At 38.6% G+C, this 22,778-nt stretch overlaps 1 protein-coding gene across 5 annotated transcripts in view; it reads left to right on the top strand.

The window, feature by feature from the left end:
- The window catches only part of EPB41L5 (erythrocyte membrane protein band 4.1 like 5), a 165,307-nt gene that overhangs the window by 134,960 nt on the left and 7,569 nt on the right, over nt 1–22,778 (top strand). For 4 of the 5 annotated variants that reach the window (XM_023762502.1, XM_014464388.2, XM_023762501.1 and 1 more), the window contains 6 exons: nt 483–611; nt 2,898–2,962; nt 10,217–10,307; nt 12,258–12,332; nt 17,055–17,096; nt 17,447–17,577. In XM_023762502.1, the coding sequence (XP_023618270.1) occupies nt 483–611; nt 2,898–2,962; nt 10,217–10,307; nt 12,258–12,332; nt 17,055–17,096; nt 17,447–17,577 (533 nt within the window). The remainder of the gene's footprint in view (nt 1–482; nt 612–2,897; nt 2,963–10,216; nt 10,308–12,257; nt 12,333–17,054; nt 17,097–17,446; nt 17,578–22,778) is intronic. The other variant, XM_014464387.2, reaches the window with a different exon arrangement.

Below are 22,778 nucleotides of genomic sequence, written 5' to 3'. Positions count from 1 at the left end.
TCTTATTATTGTACATTGTTATAATTGGTTTATTTTATTAGCAGTTATTGTGTGTATTCTCTTTCTGTGCCTCATTGTAGACATATATGTAGGAAAACATTGTTTGGTACGATCTGTGCTTTGAGGACCCAATGGGGATCTTGGAGCATACCTGCTGTGATAAGGGGGACAGCGAATGGCACACATTCTTTGTGTGTGGTTAGTTCAGGCATTTGTCCCAGGTAATCTAGTCAGTTATTCAGTTCCTTAAAGACAGGAAATTGGGCTAGATGGTTTTTTGTGGTCCCAATCAATTCATATTTCATGTTTGTGATAATCAAGCCTTAGTTTGAAATTATATGTAGGAGTTGACTATTCCTGGAATAGGCTATGACTGTTTAAGACACATAATTTCCTGGTTGTCTAAATATGAACTTTCATCAGCTCCTTTTCTATTTCCATGTAACTATCAGATTTGCTTATAGTTTATTTTTAATATCTAGGAGGAAGTGGTGAAGCTGACTGAGAAATGTCTTAATAATGCCATTGAGAGCCCAGGATTGAATGCTAGGCGAGTTCCTCCTGACTTGAAGAGTAACATTTTGAAGGCTCAAGTAGAAGCAGTGCAAAAGGTAAGCTGCTTTAAGAGAGATAGTCCTGGTGAAATGAAAAGAACATGAAATTTAGAGTCCAGACACTCTGAAAAGTGAATAAAATACATGAACATTAAGCAAGGGTGGCCTAGCTAGTGATTAAAGATAGAGAGTACACCAAGAAACATACTTGAGATGGCAAAATGCCTTCCTAATTCTAAATACAAGCTCGATTAAGAGGAATACTCACGGGATACAAAGTAAGAGTAGAGACGCTGTAGGGTTTAATAAGTTTTTTAAAAAGGTAAAAATCCTATAAAAGCAAGTCCTTAATCTTTGCCTCTTGTATCGCCAGAAAATCTAGAGATGCTTAGGTTCCTGTCACTATTAAGTCTATGATGTTAGGGTTTTTTAATCAATCTGCTATTTCCTACCACCCATCTACCCCCAATTTGGCAAAATTGTGAAGTTCTAAGCAACAAGAATGAAAGTTACAGGTGAAAGAGTCCACGGTGACATCATGAGTGATACATGGGTTGAGACCAGCCCCCATTACATTTTTGGCATCCATGCTCTCAATGTCAGCTTTCCCTGGGCGCTCCCCTACTTCAGACTGTCCTGTATAGTAAACCAGGACAAAAGCCCGTTTCACCAAGTCATGTCAACAAGATTTCAAAACATCCTACTGTTGAGAAGATGCATTTTACCCCTTCTGTACCCGGGCACAGCCTTGAGAAGAACTGAAAGGACTTGAAGAATATTGTTTGTGTTTTTGATCTATCCTCTCCCCCAATATAAACATAAAACATAATATTTTCATATATAAAATAAATAGGACAACTTGAGTTTGAATCCTATTTCTAATCTACCACCTACTAGCTTTGTGACTTGGCAAGTTATTTAATTTATCTGAATCTCGGTTTAATTGTATTTGAAAAAAAGATCGTGGTAGTACCTACCTTAAGGTAGGTTACAGGATGAAATGATAATAAATGTAAAGGACACAGAATAGTGCCTGGCACATAATGAGCGTTTAATATGTGTTGGAACTACATGTAGTGGCAGTGGTAGTAGTTGTCATTGCTTTGCATTTCAGTTATATTTTTGGATATTTTTTGAATTGCAGAAGAGAGAAATAACTTGACTAGCCCTTAATTAAACAGATTTTATTTTATAGTTAAAAACCTTACCATGAAGAAAAATCCAGGACCAGATGACTTCATTGTAGAAATCTACTGAACATTTAAGGAAGAACTAATGACAGTTCTACACAAAGGCCTTGAGAACATAGAGAGGAGGGAGCACTTTCCAACTCATTTCATGAGACTACTATTACCCCAATACCAACATCAGAAAAACATATGACGAGAAAAGAAACGATAGACTAACTCTCTTGAACATGGACTCAAAAGCCCTTAACAAAATATAAACAAATCATACTCACAATTTATGTAAAGGATAGTACATCCTGACCACATAGGGTTTATCTCAGGAAGAAAGTTGGTTATTATTCAAATACCAGTATAGTTTACCATGTTAAAAAAAATAAGGAAAATTTTCTCAAGTCCTATGGAAAAGTCATTTCACAGAATTCAACCCCCCTTCATGATAAAAACTAACAGCAAACTAGAAATAGAATAAAACTTCTTCAGCCTGATAAAGGGCATCTATGGGGAAAAATAAAATGCCAAATATATACCTTAACATCTGTTTTCTCATGTAAATTCAAAAAATTATGACATGGAAACTTTTTGGAAATCTGTATGTATAGACTAACACACCATGGTGTCTTAAATAATTGAAAGTTATCTAGTAAAGCATGTGGCTTTGTATACTAATATATTCAAGTGGAAGCATGGATTACTAATTTGGATATGGGATAAGATTGCACTTGGTGCAGTACTGATATTTCCATAGATAAGGTATGATTACTTCTTTTGGAAGTGAAGCAAACTGATATTTCTGTTTTTACAGGAAAGAAATATAAGTTTCTTGTTACTTTACTATCCTCCACAAAGATTTAATATTTATACTCTTTTTTTATTTGTTTGTTTTGGTTTTGTTAATCCTCACCCAAGAATATTTTTCCAATGATCTTTTAGAGAGAGTGGAAGAGAGAGAGAAAGAGAAACACACCGATGTGAGAGAAACACATGGATTGGTTGCCTCCTGCATGTGCCCCAACCAGGGCCCGGGCCAGGAAGGAGCCTGCAACCAAGGTACATGCCCTTGACCGGAATCAAACCCAGGACCCTTTGGTCCACAGGCAGCTCTATTCACTGAGCCAAACTGGCTTGGGCAATGTGTATTATTTCTTTTTCTTAGGTTACAAGAGAAGATAGCCTATTGAGTCATAAAAACGCCAGTGTTCAGGATGCTGCCACAAACAGGTACAGTTCTGGGTAAACTGAATTAAGTGATGTTTTCTTCCTCTTCACTTTTTTGGGGGGTCTTTTTTCCTATTCTCCAATCTATCACCATCCGATTAGACTGAATTAAATGATGTTCTTTTCCTTTTAACTTTTCTGTGTAGCCGTTTTTCTTCATTCCCAATCTATCACCACATCATTTCAGGGTATCTATTTGAAAGACAACTTGAATTCACTCTTCTGTCCATTACATAGCTGCTTAGTACCTACTTTTAGATTATTTGAAGGTAGTCCTAATTAATCTCTCTATGTTCTCATTCTTTTTGAATTGATTGAAGTTACAGAGCAAAAACAACCTTTACAGGTATTTTTAATCTTATAAGGTACCTGGGAGGAATGTATGTTATTTCTCTTGGGTATGGTAGTTAACTTTCCTGTCATTCCAATAGCCTCGTTCTTATAAACTTTCTTTCTTTCTTTCCTTTTTTATTATTTATTTATTTTTAATTAAATCTTTATTGTTCAGATTATTACAGTTGTTCCTCTTTTTTCTCCCCATAGCTCCCCTCCACCCAGTTCCCACCCCACCTTCTGCCCTTACCCCCCCACCACCACCACTGTCCTCATCCATAGGTGTACAATTTTTGTTCAGTCTCCTCCCACACCCCTTCCCCCCTGAGAATTGTCAGTCCACTCCCTTTCTATGTCCCTGATTCTATTATATTCACCAGTTTATTCTGTTCATCAAATTATTTATCTTCTTAAAGGATACCTTTCAGCATTTCCTATAATACTGGTTTGGTGGTGATGAACTCGTTTAGCTTTTTCTTATCTGTGCAGCTCTTTATTTGACCTTCAATTCTGAATGATAGCTTTGCTGGGTAAAGTAATCTTGGTTGTAGGTTCTTGCTATTCATCATTTTGAATATTTCTTGCCACTCCCTTCTGGCCTGCATAGTTTCTGTTGAGAAATCAGCTGACAGTCGTATGGGTATTCCCTTGTAGGTAACTGACTGTTTTTATCTTGCTGCTTTTAAGATTCTCTGTTTGTCTTTTGCTCTTGGCATTTTAATTATGATGTGTCTTGGTGTGGTCCTCTTTGGATTCCTTTTGTTTGGGGTTCTCTGCGCTTCCTGGACTTGTAAGTCTATTTCTTTCACCAGGTAGGGGAAGTTTTCTGTCATTATTTCTTCAAATAGGTTTTCAATATCTTGCTCTCTCTCTTCTTCTGGCACCCCCATAATTCGGATGTTGGTACGTTTGAAGTTGTCCCAGAGGCTCCTTACACTATCTTCATATTTTTGGATTCTTTTTTCTTTTTGTTTTTCCAGTTGGGTGTTTTTTACTTCTTCGTATTTCAAATCTTTGACTTGATTCTTGGGATCCTCTAGTCTGCTGTTGGGAGTCTGTACAATATTCTTTGTTTCAGTCAGTGTATGCTTAATTTCTAGTTGGTCCTTTTTCATATCCTCGAGGGTCTCACTAAATTTATCGGCAGTTTCTAGAAAATTCTTGAAAAACCTTATAACCGTGGTGTTGAACTCTATATCCAGTAGTTTGCTTTCCTCCATTTCTGTCATTTGTGACCTGTTTCTTTGTCTCCACATTTTGGCTGCTTCCCTGTGTTGGTAGAGTGGCTTTGTGTGCTAGGTGTCCTATAGGGCCCAGTGGCTCAGCCTCCCCAATTACCTGAGGTGGACACTCTTGGTGCACCCCTTTGTGGGCTTTGTGCACAGTCTTGTTGTAGTTAAGCCTTGATTGTTGTAGGTATCACTGGGAGGAATTGACCTCCAGGCCAATTGGCTGTGAGAATCAGCTGTGGTTATGGTGGGAAAACTTCTGTGCTGGAGACACCCTTATGGGGCAAGACTTGCTTCAGTGGGGCTTTGGTGCTCACTGAGTCTTCCCCCCTGAGTGTGTCCTTTATGCATCTGAGGAGTTGTAATCTGGATGGTCCACTCTGACCACTGTGTATACTGGCTCTTGGATCTCTAAGGAGGTGCTAATTTAGCCTCTGCCTGAGGCTACCCAGCAGGAGCTATGGAGAGATCTGCAGATTCCTTTTCTTTGTTTGGAATTTGAAGGTGCCTAGATGAGGCCCAGCTGTGAAGCAATGCAAGCTGCTGTGGGGCCTTGGGCCTTCGTTTTGGAAGTTCTTGGTCTCTCTGACCCAGCTGCAGTTAGTTAGGTAATTTTAGATTGCAAAAGGCCAGGGCATTCATATGCAAAAGCCTCTGCACTCAGCTTGGGTGGGGCGGGGTCTCAGGGAATCCACCGGGCGGAGCAAACAGCTATGGCTGATCCTCAGCCCTGCCCTAAGAGGACCCGGGTCTCACTGTTCCACGGTAATCGCTGCAAGCACTTCTGGGAGAAAGCCGCCCTTGAGTTCTGCCCGATGCCAGATAGTCCAGTTTCTCCCCGTATGGGTCTGGGTCCCAGAGACTCGCCCGGAACCTCTGCAATTTATTTCCACACCGCACCTCCTCTGAGTCTCAGTGTGCTTTTCTCTTTCCTTCTAGTTGTAGAATTTCCACTCAGCCAGCTTTCCTGTGGTTCTGGATGATGTCCGTTTTGTCTTTTAGTTGTTTTTTTGAAGTGGTTGTGCGAGGCAGCAATTTCCGGTGTTTACCTATGCCGCCATCCCTTATAAACTTTCTTACTATAGGTTCTCATAGTCCAACAAATTTCTTTGCTTTCCTTTTGCAGTCCTTTGTGCCTCTCTCTTTTTTAATGGGCATTATGCCATTTATTTGTCTTCTGGGCCTTTTCCCTGCTCTATGCCAATTTGTTTCTTTCATCACTGTGTATTCAATGTTCTGTGCTTAGTTGTTGCTAAACATTGTTGAATGAATGAATGCTGCTTTTTTTCCTCATTATTCAAAACTTACTCAGTGGAGCATTTTCTGATTAATTATATTTGGTTCCAGATACTGTAATCAACATAGCACTTAAGAATATAGCAGGCTTTGTATATAAGACTTTATAATTAGTATTCAACAAACATATTAATTGGTGATTGGGGTAAAACTGAAATTTCAACTTAACCTTTTAGTTAATTCCAATAAATCAGTTGACATTTTTAATACTATTATTATTGGAGCCTTTTAGAATAACCTCATTAACTTTTTTTTTTGCCAAAAGGAAGATAATGGTCCAGTTTCTTTGAACTCTAAAGGCTGGAAAGAGCATAGAATATACTCCACTTTACTTCCAGACTTACTTTTCTAAATGGTTGTTGATATTTTCAATAATTTCTTTCCTGCCAGGATTTGAAATGCATCCTTTAAAATATACTAAGTTCTTCTCATCAGGCAAAAACTAAAGTGTTTCCCTTAATTAAGATCAGGAACAAGACAGGAATGTCCACTTTCACCAGTTTTATTCAGTATAGTACTGGATGTGCTAGCCACAGCAACCAGACAATAAAAAGAAATAAAAAGCATCCAAATTTGAAAGGAAGAAGGAATATTGTTATTAATTTGCAGATGACATGATACTGTATATAGAGAACCCAAAAAACTATAACTGTACATGAATTCAGTAAAGTAGCAGAATACAAAATAAATATCTAGAAATCAGTTGCATTTTTATACACTGATTATGAACTATCACAAAGGAAAACTAAGGAAACAGTCCCATTCACAGTTCCTTCAAAAAGAATAAAATACCTAGAAATAAATTCAATCAAGGAGTGAAAGACCTGTACTCAGAAAATTATAAGACACTGAAGAAAATACAAATAAGTGGAAGCATATACTGTGCTCATGGATAGGAAAAATTAACATCACTAATTTTAATTAAAATGTTCATACTACCCTAAACAACCTATACATTCAATGCAATTCCTAGCAAGATACCAATGATGTATTTTACAGAACTAGAACAAATATTCCAAAAATTTGTATGGAACCACAAAAGACCCCAAATAGCCACAGCAATGTTGAAAAAGAACAAAGTTGGAGGAGTCATATTACCTAATGTCAAACTATACTACAAGGCCTTAGTAATCAAAACAGCATGGTACTGGCATAAAACACAGACATATAGACCAATGGAACAGAATAGAGAGCTCAGAAATAAACCCACATTTTTATAGTCAATACTAGAGGCCCAGTGCACAAAAATTCGTGCACTTGGGGCAGGTGGGGATGGGGGGAGGGATTCCCTCAGCCTGGCCTGCGCCCTCTCACAGACCAGGAGCCCTCAGGGGATGTCCTACTGACGGCTTAGGCCCGCTTCTAAGCCTCAGTCTGGCCTACCTTTGCGGGAGGCGATGACTGGCTGATCAGGGGAAGGTGCCGCCCCCATCACCCTGCCGCTACTGCCAGCTGCCCCGGCTGCCCCCGGCCCTCGCAGCTGCCCCCAGACCCTGGGGTGCCTGGCCAGTCTGGGTGGGTGGCTGATGGCTGTTTGCAGGCTGGCCACAGCCCCTTCAGGGTGGAGGTCCCCACTGGGGTGCCTGGCCAGCCTGGGTGAGGGGCTGAGGGCTGTTTGCAGGCTGGCCAAGCCCCCCAGCGGGAACCCTCACCCCATGAGGGTGTGGCCATCCTGGGTGAGGGGCTGATGGCTGTTTGCAGGCTGGCCAAGCCCCCCAGGGGGGACCCTCACCCCATGAGGGCGTGGCCATCCTGGGTGAGGGGCTGATGGCTGTTTGCAGGCTGGCCACAGCCCCCAGCCACCCAAGCTCCCAGTGGAGGCTTGCTGGAAGCAGGTATCTGGGATTTATTTATCTTCTATAAGTGAAACTTCGTTGCCTTGAGCGGTGGCCACAGCCAGCCAGGGCAGGTGGGAAGCTTGGCTTCCTCCATCACCGGGGCAACCAAGCCTCCTGCTTGCTCCAGCTCCATGGCTGCAGGCTGCCATCTTGGTTGGGTTAATTTGCATATAGTCGCTCTGATTGGCTGGTGGGCATGGCTTGGGGCGTAGCGGAGGTGCAGTCAATTTGCATGTTTCTCTTTTATTAGATTAGATACTATGCAATTCACCCATTTAAAGTGTACAATTCAGGGGACATATGTAATACTTAAAAAAAATAAAGTAGGTAAAGTGTATAATTCAGTGGTTTTTGTTTTGACATGTTTGTACTTAAAAATTATCTATGGGTCCTTCATATTAACTGCCATTACATGAGTCAAGCACACTCTATTCATTCTTTTATTAATGGGCAAATGCTTGTTCCAGGTTAACATTGTGTGTGCTCCTCCATATACACATGTGCTGTGAGGATTCTTTAGGGCAGCGGTTGCCAACTGGTGGTCCATGGACCCTTGGTGGTCCATGAGGTCTGAAAGGTTGGCAACCACTGCTTTAGGGTGTATGCCTAGGAGTGGAATTGCTGGGTCATGACACATGCTGAGCAGAATGGATGCAGAAGCTTTACATGTGCTTCTTTCCGTGTTGGGCAGCTGTGTAAGCTACCCAGGACCAGTCTTTTGCCGAAGTGTTGGGAGAATTCATTGTAAAGCATTACTTCTTTTAATACTCACTGTTTCTCATATCAACTCCTTTTGTCTGAGCTGTTCTTCTTTCTGAAACACAAAGCTATTTTTCTCTCTGGTAACTTTCAGGTTTTACTGCTCATTCTTGAGGTTCTGCATTTTCATTACTGTATACCTAAGAATAGTTTTTTTTTAATTGTTAGTATTCAAGGTGATCTTTCACTTTGTAGATACATGTCTTTTTTCAGTTCAGAAAATCATAAGCCATTATTTTTTAATTAAATTTATTTATATTAAACAAATAAATTCGAAGACTTGGCAACATGCTATGGTCTATTAAACACCATTATATTCCAACAAAATGGAGTTTAACTAAAGGCAAAATACACCAACTCTAAAAAAAGCTAAGCCAGTGATGGCGAACCTTTTGAGCTCGGTGTGTCAGCATTTTGAAAAACCCTAACTTAACTCTGGTGCCGTGTCACATATAGAAATTTTTTGATATTTGTAACCATAGTAAAACAAAGATTTATATTTTTGATATTTATTTTATATATTTAAATGCCATTTAACAAAGAAAAATCAACCAAAAAAATGAGTTCGAGTGTCACCTCTGACACGCGTGTCATAGGTTCGCCATCACTGAGCTAAGCCATTATTTTTTGAATATCCAGTATTCAGTAGTTGAAATATCCTGATCACTTCTCTCTTTCTCACAACTGTTCCTTATTTCTTTTCATCTCTTTGCCTCTATTTGCCTCAGTGTTGTGGCTGCAACCGTCCTAGCTTTCACTTCAGAAATTACATCTGACTTTTCCAGTCTAGAGGTTCTCTCTTGTTTTCGCAGTCTCCTTGCAGGATTGGACAGAACTGCTCCTGTCGCTTGCACACTTTCCAGTGATACTGGAGAGGGCTGGGATTTCCTATGGAGGTGTTAGCTTAGTGGAGGATGACCTTTGGCTGTACATTTCCCCCTTTCTCCCTGGTGTTGAGCCATCTGTAAGACACTTCCTATTCTTGTTCTCATCTGGGGTTAAACCTGCTTGTCATTACTGCCGGGCCTCCAGGTAACGTTTTCTCTAGCATCCTCTAACCTGGCTGGTCCTGTTGTAATACCTGGAGCATTCTAGATGTTGCTTCTTTCTCAGCAGAGCTCTCCAGCCTGTGTCCTCACATGGAGGTGTCTCATTGAGGTTTTGATTTTCATTTATCTAAGTATTAAAGATATTAACATCTTTTCTTCTTAGAGAAATGTCTATTCAGGTCATTTATTTTTTAGTAACAGCTTTATCAAATATAATAAATACCATGCAATTCACCCTTTTAAAGTGTACAATTCAGGGGACATATGTAATACTTAAAAAAATAAAGTATGTAAAGTGTACAATTCAGTGTGGGCTTCTCATGGTTCCTGACTGTTCTCCCGTATCTCAGGTAATCTGTATGATTTCTGTTCCACTGAGCTTCTCATTCACGTCTTTGATAACAGCTTTACAAAAATCAATCTATTGATCTATCATTTTTGAGTATCTGCTTTTCTTTTCAAGATAAATCTTTTCTGTCCTTCATTGAGACTTAGGAGGGAAGCAAAGTAGCCCACAATTTTGATCCATCTGTGAGTGAGTCTGACCTGGATTTGAAACTGTTATGTGGTGGGTGGGAAAGGGTTTCATAAAAGCATATGAACGTGACCTGGACTTCTGTCATGCTCCTCACAAGTTGTAATTTCTTCTTCTCCCACATGAATTTGTTACACTTCTTTCCCAAGGCCTTTCTTTGAAAACACTGCCCAAGCTCATACAGACCTCTATGATGTGAATTTGAATTTCCTTTCCAGGGCTGTAGTAAATGAGAATAATGTGCCCCTCCCTGAAGATTCCCTTGCTCCAGCGCACACCGCACCTACAGGAAATGGTTCTGCTCTAAAGGTAATAATATCTTTAATCTTTTAAAGGTTTTCCCAAAGACCATACTGAGTTGAATCCTGTAGTACAACCATGGGCATCTGGTGATGCTGATTCACACCAGAACTCAAGCTATGAGAAAAGCATTGAGCCTGAATTCTCTAGGGAGAGTCCTATTGTCAAATCCCCCACAAGAGGACCTCAGGGATTTTTCTCATTTTTGTGTTATTTGTTGGTATTTTTTGTTTGGGGTAGTCTTTAGTTTTTTGGGTGCTGGCTATGCTTCCTTAGTGTCTCAAACTGTACATGGCACATAGTAGGCACTAACTAGTCCTTGAAATAAACTTTCTGAAATAACAGCATCCTGCCATTGTGTTGCAGTATGGCCAGCTCATCACAGCTCCTGCCGTTCCCATACCCACTTGCCACTCCCTTACCAGTTTAGAAAACATTGAAACCTAGTTCATTGCCCAGTGAATGTTTTAATTTGCAAGTTAAATGAAAAATTATTCTTGAAAATAACATTTATCATTTTGCTCTTCTATTACATAAGCACATTTATTGTAGAAATTTCCCAAATATTTCAAAAAAGAAAAAATTAGAAATCACATGTATTCCCACTACCCCAAAACAGTGTAGTTAATATTTGGGTGTATAACTTTTCAGACTTTTGGGTTAAATGAACAAACAACCAGGATCTTCCTTTCTGCTAATTAAAATTCTAAAAAGATATATTGACATCTTTGACCATTGAAAATTGTTAGCGGAACCTGAGATTTTTGGAACAGGACATTTAGTTTAAAGATTTATTGCATATATAATATACACTAGACAGCATGCTAGGCTTTGGATTAAAATAGATTGAAACATAGTTTCTTCTGATTGGTTAACACCAATCGGGCCTCGGTCAGAATTATAGAAAGGGAGAGAGAATGCTAATGCCTTGTGGTAGAGACATGCACAAGCTGTTTGGGGCACTCTCCCAGGCCAGACGATGGGATGGTGAGATAGGAGGAGGGAGATGTAAGAAGAGAGAGAACACTTTTTTCACGTGTGTAATTAAAGTTGGCCTGAAAGCAGGTAGGTAGAAATAGAATTGTATAAATGAAAGGCCTTTTTTGTTATGTACTACATATCAGATACTTATTTCTCTTATTTCCATATTGGAATTTTATCTTTTGTACTTTTAAAGTTCTTCCTGTCCCCCCATACACACACATGCATGTGCACACATACACACACATGCATGCACATACGCACACACTCTGCAGTACAGAACTGTGTTCCATAAAGTGCTTCAAATACTAATGAAACAAAAAGTGTTAATTAACATTTATGGGGAAGTTCGTATTGTCCTCTTCTGCAAATAGTGAAGTTTTCATATACCTGGATAAAGAAGCATTTGGAATTCAGACATCTCCTTTACTCATCTTTCTTCTAGTCTACCCCTCTCTTCTAGTCTAAGAGCCAGAACAGCCCTGGCCAGTGCTGCTCAGTTGTTAGAGCATCATCCCTTGCACCTAAGGGCTGTGGGTTCAGTTCTAGGTCAGGGCACATTACCCAGGTTGTGCTTTCCATCCTCTGTTGGGGCTCGTGCATGAGGCAACTGATCGGTGTCGCTCTCGCTCTCCCTCCCTCCCTTCCTCTCATCAATGAAAAACATATCCTCAAGTGAGGATTTTTTTAAAAAGAACCAGAACAGTCTTAACCTTACCCAGATTTTGTCTCACCAAAAGTAATGGCTAATCTGCAAATTCACATAATGCCTAGCTTTTTAAAATTCTGATTATAGTCTAGGTTCCCCTCCCAGTAAAAGTGGAATCACTAATAAACATGATTCCTGAATGTCTCTGTTTGTTTAAAGGTTAACACCAATCAGGCCTCGGTCAGAATGATAATTTAAATTGAGAGGATATGGAAAAAGTAGTCTGATTAGTGGGTCATTTATCAACTATATATATTTTGTCTCCATAGGATGCTACAGATGAATTTGATGCCTTGCTTTTATCTCTAACTGAGAATCTGATTGACAGCACAGTCACACCTCAGGTAAATATGCTTTAAAACACCAAAATGGAAAAAAAATTTCTATTTTGCAAATGTTGCTGCTGGATTCCAGTTTTGGCCTTTTTAACAATTTAGTAAAACTTCACACTTAATAAGAGTTCATATTTCAGTAACACTTAGCATTGCCTTTTCTGTACTATAAAATTCTACCGATTTGAATGTGGGTGTCACAGTACAGTGTGTCACTACTATATGCCTATTTGTAATTCAGTACCATACTGTAAATAACATAGAGGAAATGTGATGATAAACCAGCTTAAGAAGAGTTAAGACAGCCCAGCCAGTGTGACTCAGTGGTTGAATGTCGACCCATGAACCAGGAGGTCATGGTTTGATTCCTGGTCAGGGCACATGCCCAGGTTGTGGGCTCAGTCCCCAGTGGAGGGCATGCAGGAAGCAGCTGATCAATGATTCTTTCTTATCATTGCTGTTTCTATCTCTCTCTTCCTCTTTAAAATCAATACAAATTATATTTTTTAAAATAGTTAAGACAATAAGGACATATTTAACTTTTTAAAATATTTACAGAAAGGTGGGAATATAAGAATGGGTGGCATTGAACATATTGATCATTATTGTAGTATGGGAGATACTGTGTTAAGTGCTATGATCATAATACAATAGTTCCATCCCACCAGAGACTTACAGTCTAGTGGATGAAAGGTATACAGATAACTCATCTAGTGACTTATGAGTAATGTGACAAAAATTGCTGTAGGAACTAGATATTCGAAGTATAGATGGTACTGCCTATGGTGCTGAATGTTTGCTTAGATTACTAGTTCTCAAACTTGGATGTGTAACAGAATCATCCTGCCAGTGATTAAAACATGGCTAAGGAAAGGAGGAAGTAAAACTCTCATTATTTGTAGATGACATGATATTGTACATAGACTCCACCAAAAAAATACTTGATGTATTAAATGAACTCGGCAATGTAGCAGGATACAAAATTAACACCCAGAAATTGATGGCATTTTTATATATACCAATAATGAACTTTCAAAAAGAGAAACTAAAAAAACAATCCAATGCAAAAAAAAAAAATTAAGATAATTAGGAATAAACTTAACCAAGGAGGAAAAGACTTGTACTTGGAAAACTACAGAACATTGAAAAAAGAGATAGAGGAAGATATAAACAAGTGGAAGAATATACTGTATTCATGGATTGGTAGAATTAACATAATTAAAATATCCATACTACCCAAAACAATCTATAGATTCAACGCAATCCCTATTAAAATACCAATGGCATATTTCACAGATCGAGAACAAATACTTCAAAAATTTATATGGAACCAAAATGAAGACCCCAAGTAGCTGCAGCAATCTTAAGAAAGAACAAATAAGGGATCACAATACCAGATACCAAGTTACACTACAAAGCCACCGTAATCAACAGCCTGTTACTGGCACAAGAGCAGGCATATAGATCGATGGATCAGAATAGAGACCCTAGAAATCAACCCAAGCCATTACACTTCTCCAAAGTGGACATACAGATGGCCAAGAGACATGAAAAAATGCTCAGTCACTGATCATCGGAGAGATGCAAATTAAAATGACAATGAAGTATCACCTCACACCTGTTAGAATGGCTACCATCTATAAATGACAGTGTTGGTGAGGATGTGGAAAAAGAGGAACCCTAGTGCACTGCTGGTGGGAATGCAGACTGGTGCAGACACTATGGAAAACAGTATGGCGTTTCCTCAAAAAATTAAATATGGAACTGCCATTTGACCTAGTGATCCCACTTCTAGGAATATATTCTAAGGAACCCGAAACACCAATCAGAAAGAATGTATGCATATTCCTATTTTCATAGCAGCAGTACAATTTACAATAGCTAAGATCTGGAAACAGCCCAAGTGCCCATCAGTAGATGAGTGGATAAAAAAGCTGTGGTACATTTACACCAGGGAATACTATGCAGCAGTAAAAAAAAGATGATCTCTTACCCTTTGAGACAGCATGGAGGGACCTGGAGAGTAATATATTAAGCAAAATAAGCCAGTCAGAGAGGGACAAGTATCACATGATCTCACTCATATGTGGAATCTAATGAACAAAATAAACTGATGAGCAAAATAGATCCAGAGACATAGAAGCATGGAACAGACTGTGGAACCTCAGAGGGAAGGGGGGGGAGGGTGGGTGGGTGAGAAGAGATCAACCAAAGAACTTGTACCCATATATGCATAACCCATGGACACAGACAATAGGGTGGTGAAGACCTGGGGAGGTGGGGAGGGGGGACTCGAAGAGGACAATGGTGGAAAAAGGGGACATATGTCATACTTTCAACAATAAAAATTAAAAAAAAACCCAGAAGGCTAGACCCCACCCTGAGTTTCTGATTTGGTAAGTGTGGGGTGGGGCCTGAGAGATTTTCTGTTTTTCTCTATTAGCTATAATTTTATTATACTTTTCACATTTAAATTTTAACCCATTTGAACAATTTGAGTTTTGTGGGGGAGGGGATGTCAATTGTGGTTTTGCTATAACCCAATTATGTATTTCATCCTTATATAGACTCCTTATAAAAAGCCAATTCTCTGATTATTATCTATTAAATAATCCATCCTTTCCCAATTGTTTTGTTACTAATATTTCTATTCTGTTTCATTGGGTTCTTTCTTTTTTTCTTGTTTTTGTTGTTTAGTTTTTTATTGTGGTAAAATTTGTATACTATATATATTGTTGTATACCTGATATGTGTGTGTGTGTGTGTGTGTGTGTGAGTGTGTGTGTATAGTATATACACACACATACCAGGTATACAACATTATAATTCAGTATTTGTACACAGTAGTTCCCTCCTCATCTACAGTTTCAGTTATCCAAAGTTTTGGTTACCCACAGTAAACCATGGTCCAAAAATATTAAATGGAAAATTCCAGAAATAAACAATTGATGTTTTAAGTTACATGCCATTGTGAGTAGCGTGATGACATCTTGTGCCATCCCCTCCACATGCCTCGGGCGTAGCTCATCTTCATCCAGCATGCTCACTCACACTGCTGCACTGCAGTGCTTATGCTCAAGTGAATTGCTGGGCCCTCTGTTCCTGCTCTAGGACTGTTGTGTTTTTATTTTCTGATATCTAGTAAATCTTCAACTATAACTTCAACTTTAGCATCAGTATGTCAGATTTCCCCTCAAATCTGCCTGCACTAAATTGGAGTCTATATTAAATTTATATATTTTTTTTAAGAAAACTGGCATTTTAAAAATATCCCTTTTCACAAACTTGAAATGTATTTCTAATTTCTCATCTTTATTTGAGTCACTAAATGTTCTCTATAAGTCTTCTATATTCCTCATTAGGTTAAGTCCTAAATGTAGTTTTATTGATATTGTGAACGGTATTTAATTTTTTACTATTGAATTAATAATTTGATTTTGTGTCTAGCAAACTTGCTGAATTCTTTCATTAGTCAATCTACTGATTCCCTTGAATATTCAGTCAGTTTCTAGGGTGTGTTTAATATCTCTACAATTATTGATTAATCCATTTCTCATGTCAGTAGTTGTTTTGCATATTTTAAAGATATGCTGTGAGATGCATATATGTTGATGATAATGATACTTAAGTTTCTTTAAGCACTTTAAAGTATCCTTCTTTGCCCTTTTTTTCTCTCTTAATTTCCCTCTTGCTTGATATAAAATTGACACCCTAGCTTTCTTTTAAGTTTGTATTACCTAGTATATAATTTTCTGTCCTTTTATTTTCAACCTTCCTATGTATCTGTTTGTTTTAAATGAATCTTTTATGAACAAGATTTTGTTGCATCTTGTTTTTAAAATCTTATTTGAGTCTTTATCCTCTGATTGAGTTTAATCCATTTATATTTACTGTAAGTATGGTAATAATAGGATTTGTTTCTGTCTAACCATTTTTTGTTTACTTTAACCATAGTTTCTCCTCTCTCTCTCTCTCTCTCTCTCTCTCTCTCTCTCTCTATCTCTATCTCTATCTCTATCTCTCTTTCCCATTTCCAGTGGTAAAAGTCCATTTTCTTTAATATGGATGGGAAAATAATACTTTGTATTTTTATTCTTTTGATGATTATAACTTATTAAGACCTGGACTTATTTTTTTTTCCAGAATATAAAGCTACCTGCAAGTGCTAGTCTAAGTTTTTATAAAATAGGGGAGTTTATTAGATTATAATTATACACATAAAAGTAAGATCTAGAAAAGTAAATACTGAAATAAATCTAACAAAGGCCCAATGAAGCAGAAGTATTACGGGTGGTTCTATTGTTGTTTTCTAATGAATGCATGATAATTAGAGAATGATCTCTATATAAACAGATGTTTTTTCCTGTGTACTTTTTTGTGCTATTCATTTTGATTTGTCACAATCCATTGTTCAGAATCCTACCAAGAAGGCTATAATTATTTGTAATGAACTAAAATTTCAGAAAATAAAATGTTAAACTGATGCTGAGGTGGGGGACAGTCCTATTAAATGAATTGAAAGTAGTAGTAGCATTCTTGGAGTAGTAAATTTTTAGATTAAAGAGATTCTCAAAATTATTTGTGTTGTAGAAAAGAACCTTGGATTCAGAAGTTCATGTCAGCTCAGAGGGACCATTAAGAACTGCTCCCTACCCCACCCAATGCATTTCATAGTAGAAAAAAGCATGGGGAGTATAATTATGAAAATAAACACATATATGTAATTTATTTTAGGTATCTTCAACATCCATTATCACGCCCCGGTGGATTGTGCCAGTAAGTTACTATTTGCAATTTTTCTATTGGTTACCTTTTCAGAGTGAGACCTAAAGGATTATCAGGCTCTTGTTTTTCCTTAAAAACAAGGGGTCATTATCAAAATTCTGTTTACTGACTTAATGGCTTCAAACTAAGCTATTTAACTTTTCTGTTTGTAAATGCTTATAAATGATGAACAAAATAAAAATCTGAAGGAAAGGATGATTAAAAACAAACCAAAACAACCACAATCATCAAAATCATTGTCCTCATTACCATAATCATTAGGAAGATGACTTAGAGCTGAAGCGCTGACCGTTGGGTAAGCATTGTCACCTCTGCTCTCACGTGTTGTATGTCTCCCTCAGCAGAGCAGTGTCCTTTCTAATGGACTCGCAGGAAATGGACCATCCTTGGTGGGGAAGGAGGGACATGATAGTGGAGACCTGATCTCGCTGATCTCTCCCCCAGCACCATTCTTGGTGGATGCTGTGACCAGGTGAGGAAATTTTTTTAGTTGTAGTTTTTAGGCATCTGTTATTAGGGGGAAAAATTAAATATATTTGAAGCAATAATGTAAATTTTTCTTTCATTGAACTTAATTTAAATTGGATAAATCTTTTCTCTGTTTACTCTTGAGACTAGTGTTTTCTTTTTTCTTGACAAGTAGCAATTTTCTACAAAATTATGAAGTAGACATTATGGCTTTTTAAATGAAATCTTCATTAGATAAAAATGTTACAGGCTTATCTTTTAAAATTTATATTTGGTTTTTTGTGTGTGTATTTTTAATTTATCTATTGTTGAAAGTATTACACATGTCCTCTCCCTCCCCCCCATTGACCTCCTCCACCCCACTCCTGTCCCCTCCCAGGCCTTCCTCTGCACTGTTGTCTGTCCATGGGCTACGCACATGTGCATAGTTAAATTGATTTGTCTTCCTTTCATGCTTTACTATTCTGTTGTCCATCAATATGGTGAAGAGACACAGCTCAGGGTGACGTAGGAGGTTCCCAAGGTGAGGATCTGAGGTAGCCTGTACTGAAACCTGTCGCACACTCTTTCTACATAGCACTTGCCACAGAGAAAAATTGGACTCAAAGAGCTTTTGTTTATCATGTAGTTCTTCAACATTTAGTTGTTAGGACCAAAACTGTGCTCATTTTACAAAAGCTTTAAAATTGCCTTCATTTTCACCTTAGACTTTTTCCTGATTATGTCTGGTATTTCTCATGTCCTCCTAGTATTGAAAATATGAGTCAATTGAAGTAAATGCTTTCCTAATTAGAGAGGAAAAATTATTAGATGGTTAACTTAAGAGAAATTTAATAGGTTATTTTTCTAAACATTTATCTATCTAGTAACTGCCACTATAAAAATAGAGATTACATACAGAGGACCAGATGATAATGCTTTATAATTGAGTTTGCACAATGTAATGTGAGTTCTTAAGGATTCCTAAATTAAAAATTGCAGATGAAAAAGAGCTTATCTCTACTCCTTCCCAAAGCAAAGTAGTCATAAAGGAATAAGAGAGAGAAAAATGACAAGTAGTATACCTGAAACTAATATAATGTTGTATGTCAATTATAATTCAATAAATGACAAGTAAATAAATCAGTGAAACAGAATAGAGTCCAGAAACAAATCAACACGTTTACAGTTACCTGACTTATGAAAAAACGCTATAGGGAAAGAATGGTCTTTCAGTAAATCAAGTAGACAAGTTAAATGTCCATGTAGGACATTTTTTAAAAAAAATTTCAATTAAATTTATTGGGGTAACTGGTTAATAACATTATATAAGTTTCAGGTATACAGCTTTATAATACAACATCTGTATACTCCATTGTTCACTTATATTTTCTTCTAAAAGCTTTATTATTTGATGTTTCATATTTAGATCTCCAGTCCATCTAGTATGGATTTTTGTGTGCTCACCCACAAAGTCTAGTGTCCTTTCATCACCATATATTGACTTCCTTTACCCAGTTTGTTCTCCCTGCATCCGTTCCCCTTTGGTAACCACCATTCTGTTGTCTTGTTTGTTTTGTCTTATTTGCTCACTTGTTGCTTTTTGTTTTATATCCCACATAGGAATGAAATCATTGTTCTTTTCCATCTGACTTACTCCACTTAGCATGGTACTCTCAAGATCTGTTCATATTATCACAAATGGCAATGTTTCATCTTTTTTATGACTGAGTAGTATTCCATTGCATATATACAACATCTTCTTTATTTAATCATTAGTTGAAAGACATTTAGGTTGTTTCTATATCTTGGTTATTTTGAATAATGCTGCACTGAACACATGGGTACATATATTTTAACAGTGTTTTAATATTTGGGGGAAAATACCTTGATTCACCTCATACCATACACAAAAATCCATACTAGATGGATTAGAAATCTAAATATGAAACAGCCTATCTAATAAATAGCAAATGTGCTAATTGACCGTCACACCCTCACAAAGATGGCGGCGCCCAGTCCCCTCAGCCCCACCGGGGGGCAGCAGGTGCTACGCGCCTCATCCAGCCGGAGTCCACCAGTCCCCTTAGCCCCGCCTCATCCAGCCTCAGTTTCCCAATCCCCTCAGCCTCGCCTCATCCAGCCAGAGGCCCCCAGTCCCCTCAGCCCCTCAGGGGAAGGCAGTTGGGGGCAATTGGGCCGGCAGGGAAGGGCAGTTGGGGACGATCATGCTGGCAGGAGAGTAGTTAGGCATCAATCAGGCCAGCAGGGGAGCGGTTATGGGGCTATCAGGCTGGAAGGCAGAGTGGTTAGGGGCAAATCAGGCAAGCAGGCAGGCGAGTGGTTAGGAGCCAGCAGTCCCGGATTGTGAGATGGATGTCACAGGGATTGGGCCTAAACCAGCAGTCGGACATCCCCCAAGGGGTCCCAGATTGGAGAGGGTGCAGGCTGGGCTGAGGGACACCCGCCCCCATGCACGAATTTCGTGCACTGGGCCTCTAGTCAAATAATAAAGCTTTTAGAAGAAAATATAAGTGAACATCTTTGTGGCCTTAAATAGAGGCAAAGGTTTTTTAAACAGGTCACAAAGAGCTTTATTCACACAGCAAAAACATTATAACTTGGGTTATATCAAGAACTTCTGTTCCTCAAAAGATATCATTTCGAGAGCTTGAAAAGGGAAGCCACAGAGTGGGAGAAAACATTTGTATTCCCTCCCTCTCTCTTCTTCCCTCCCTCTTTGTTTCTGACTCTGTCTCTCTATCCCTTCTTCCTTCTCTCTCTTGCTCTCTCCCTCTCCCCTCTCTGACAGAGGACTCATATCCAGTGTATATAAAGAGCTCTTATAAATCAATAAGAAAAAGACAACTCAATTAGAAAATTTCACAAAATAATTGAATAGACAGTTCACAAGAGGAAATACCGATAGGCAATAAGCATACCAGATAGGTGCAGCTTGACTAGTCATTGAAGAATACACATTCAAACCACCATGTGAGAACACTGCGTACTACCAGAAGGGCGACAGTGTAGAGAAGACACACAGTACCAAGTGTTGGTGAAGATAGGAGGCAGCTGGAACTCTGAAAATTGGAATAGCCATGTTGGAAATAGGTTTGACAGTATTTACAAAAGTTGAACATACCCAGTGAATTAGTGACTCTCTTCTTATGTGCACACCCAATAGAAGTATAAATATATGTGCATTGAAAGACATGTACAAGAATGTTTATAGCAGCTGTATTCATAATGATCCAAGCTGAAAACTTTACAAAAGCCCCTTAGCAGTCAGCTAGATAAATACTAGAATAGAGCAGTGAAGATTAATGAACTACAACTGCAATGTAGCAATACAGATGAATCACATAAACATATTTACATTATTCATTCATTGTTGTGGAACCAAGTACCACATATGTAGCAGCTTAAAACAATTCACATTTACAGTCTCACTTCCTGTGAGTCCTCTGCGTCAGAGTTCTCATAGGCTACAATCAGGGAGTGGCCAGGGATAGGTTCTCATCCTAAGGCTCAACTGGAGAAGGGCCTCCTCCAGTGATGGTCATTGGCAGAAATCAGTTCCTGAGGACTGTTAAACTGAGGGCCTCCATGTTTTAGCTGGCTATTGGCCAGAGGCTACCCTCAGTCCTTGTCACATAGACCTCTCCACAATAATTGCTTACTTCATCAAAGCTAGCAAACCAAGAAGGCAGTAGTATCTGCTAGCAAGCTGGAAGTCACAGTCATGTACAATCTAATCACAGAAGTGGCATTCTGTTACCTCTGCTATGTTCTATTGACTAAAGCAAATCACAACTCCTGCCCATGCTCCAGGGGAGGAGATTAAGTAAGCATGTGAATTCCAGGAGGTGAGGGTCATTGGGGATCATCTCCTCACCATAATGTAAGCAAAGTAAAGTTCAAAATGAGGCACAACTCCTAGAAATCAAAATAATGGTCATGCTTGATGTAGTTAGTGACTAGAAGGAAGTCCAAAAAGGACCTTTGGAGTGCAAGTAGTTTTCTGTTTCTTGATCTGCATGCTGATTAATTGCAAAGGTATGTTCCATTTGCAAAAAGTCATCAAGCTGTGCACTCATGATCTGTGCACTTCAGTGTATCCATGTTATAATCAATAAAACTTTTTTAAAAATGATGCCCGGTTGCATCTCTACAGATGAGATTTACTTTGAGTGTTCTCTGTAAAATTTAATTTGCAGGTATAAAACCACAAAGACAAAGAACAGGAGAGGAGACAACAGCAATTGAGAGACCTCAACAAGTTTTGGAAGCAGATAAATGATGAATAAGTAGTAACCAATTTTGCAGGCTCCATTTCCTTTTAATATAACTGAAATCTAAACCTGAAAAGGGGAGAGAGTGGAAACTGAGTAACATATAAAGCACACAAATTCACATTGCAGAGCCCTGGAGAGGCTCAGGAATTGAGGGTTCTGATGTTTGTGAAGATAGGGTTATACCCCATGTAAATAGTCCTCCCCAACCTACCCGTGCTGGAGGAGCTGGGCCAGAGAGGCTCTGGATTGGGGTTTCTGTAGAGTAAGGCCCCGAACTGAAAACAGGAAGGTTAACTCAAAGTCCACACACTGAAAGTCCAGAGTGTCGTTGGCTAAGCATAAATGTCTTGAGTGGGAAATTAAGAGGATTCTTTTACAGAGGAACTGACCCACCAAAGAGAAAAGGCCCACAAGGCTGTTTGTGGATCCCCTGATGGAATTGCCAGGAAATCCACCTAAAAGCTCTACCTGAAGCCCATTGATGTTCAGCAGTTTTGCCCACGGGTGGTTTCCAAACAGCATTCCAGTGCTTCCCTCTTCAGTATGATGGGAGCAAAGGTCATCAGATGTTTGAAGAAAGACCAGAGCAGGGAAACTGAATGAAAAAAACAGGAGGAAATAAAAACTACACAATGATAATGGGGTGAGGGAAAAGATAACGGACTGCATCTATGCAATAATACAGGACATTTAGAAGAAAAGGAACAGAAACTAATGTATTCTTAGAAACTATTAACCAGGTTAAAAATAAAACCCAAAGAATATGTGGAAGATAAGATGGAGGAAAATCTACCCCAAAATAGAAAAAGGTAAAAACTGGGAAATAAAAGAAAATTGGAGGGTTGGCCTAGGAAATCCAATATATGAGTTACTGGGGTTCTTGTCCCAGCATCAAGAAGGGTTCAGGAATCTGGAAAAGGCGTTGTGC

The sequence above is a fragment of the Myotis lucifugus genome, unplaced genomic scaffold (genome assembly GCF_000147115.1).
Source record: "Myotis lucifugus unplaced genomic scaffold, Myoluc2.0 scaffold_247, whole genome shotgun sequence".
NCBI classification, from domain to species: Eukaryota; Metazoa; Chordata; class Mammalia; order Chiroptera; family Vespertilionidae; genus Myotis; species Myotis lucifugus.
The sequence above is the reverse complement of the archived record's forward strand: the minus strand, read 5'-3'. Positions and strand labels throughout refer to the sequence as shown.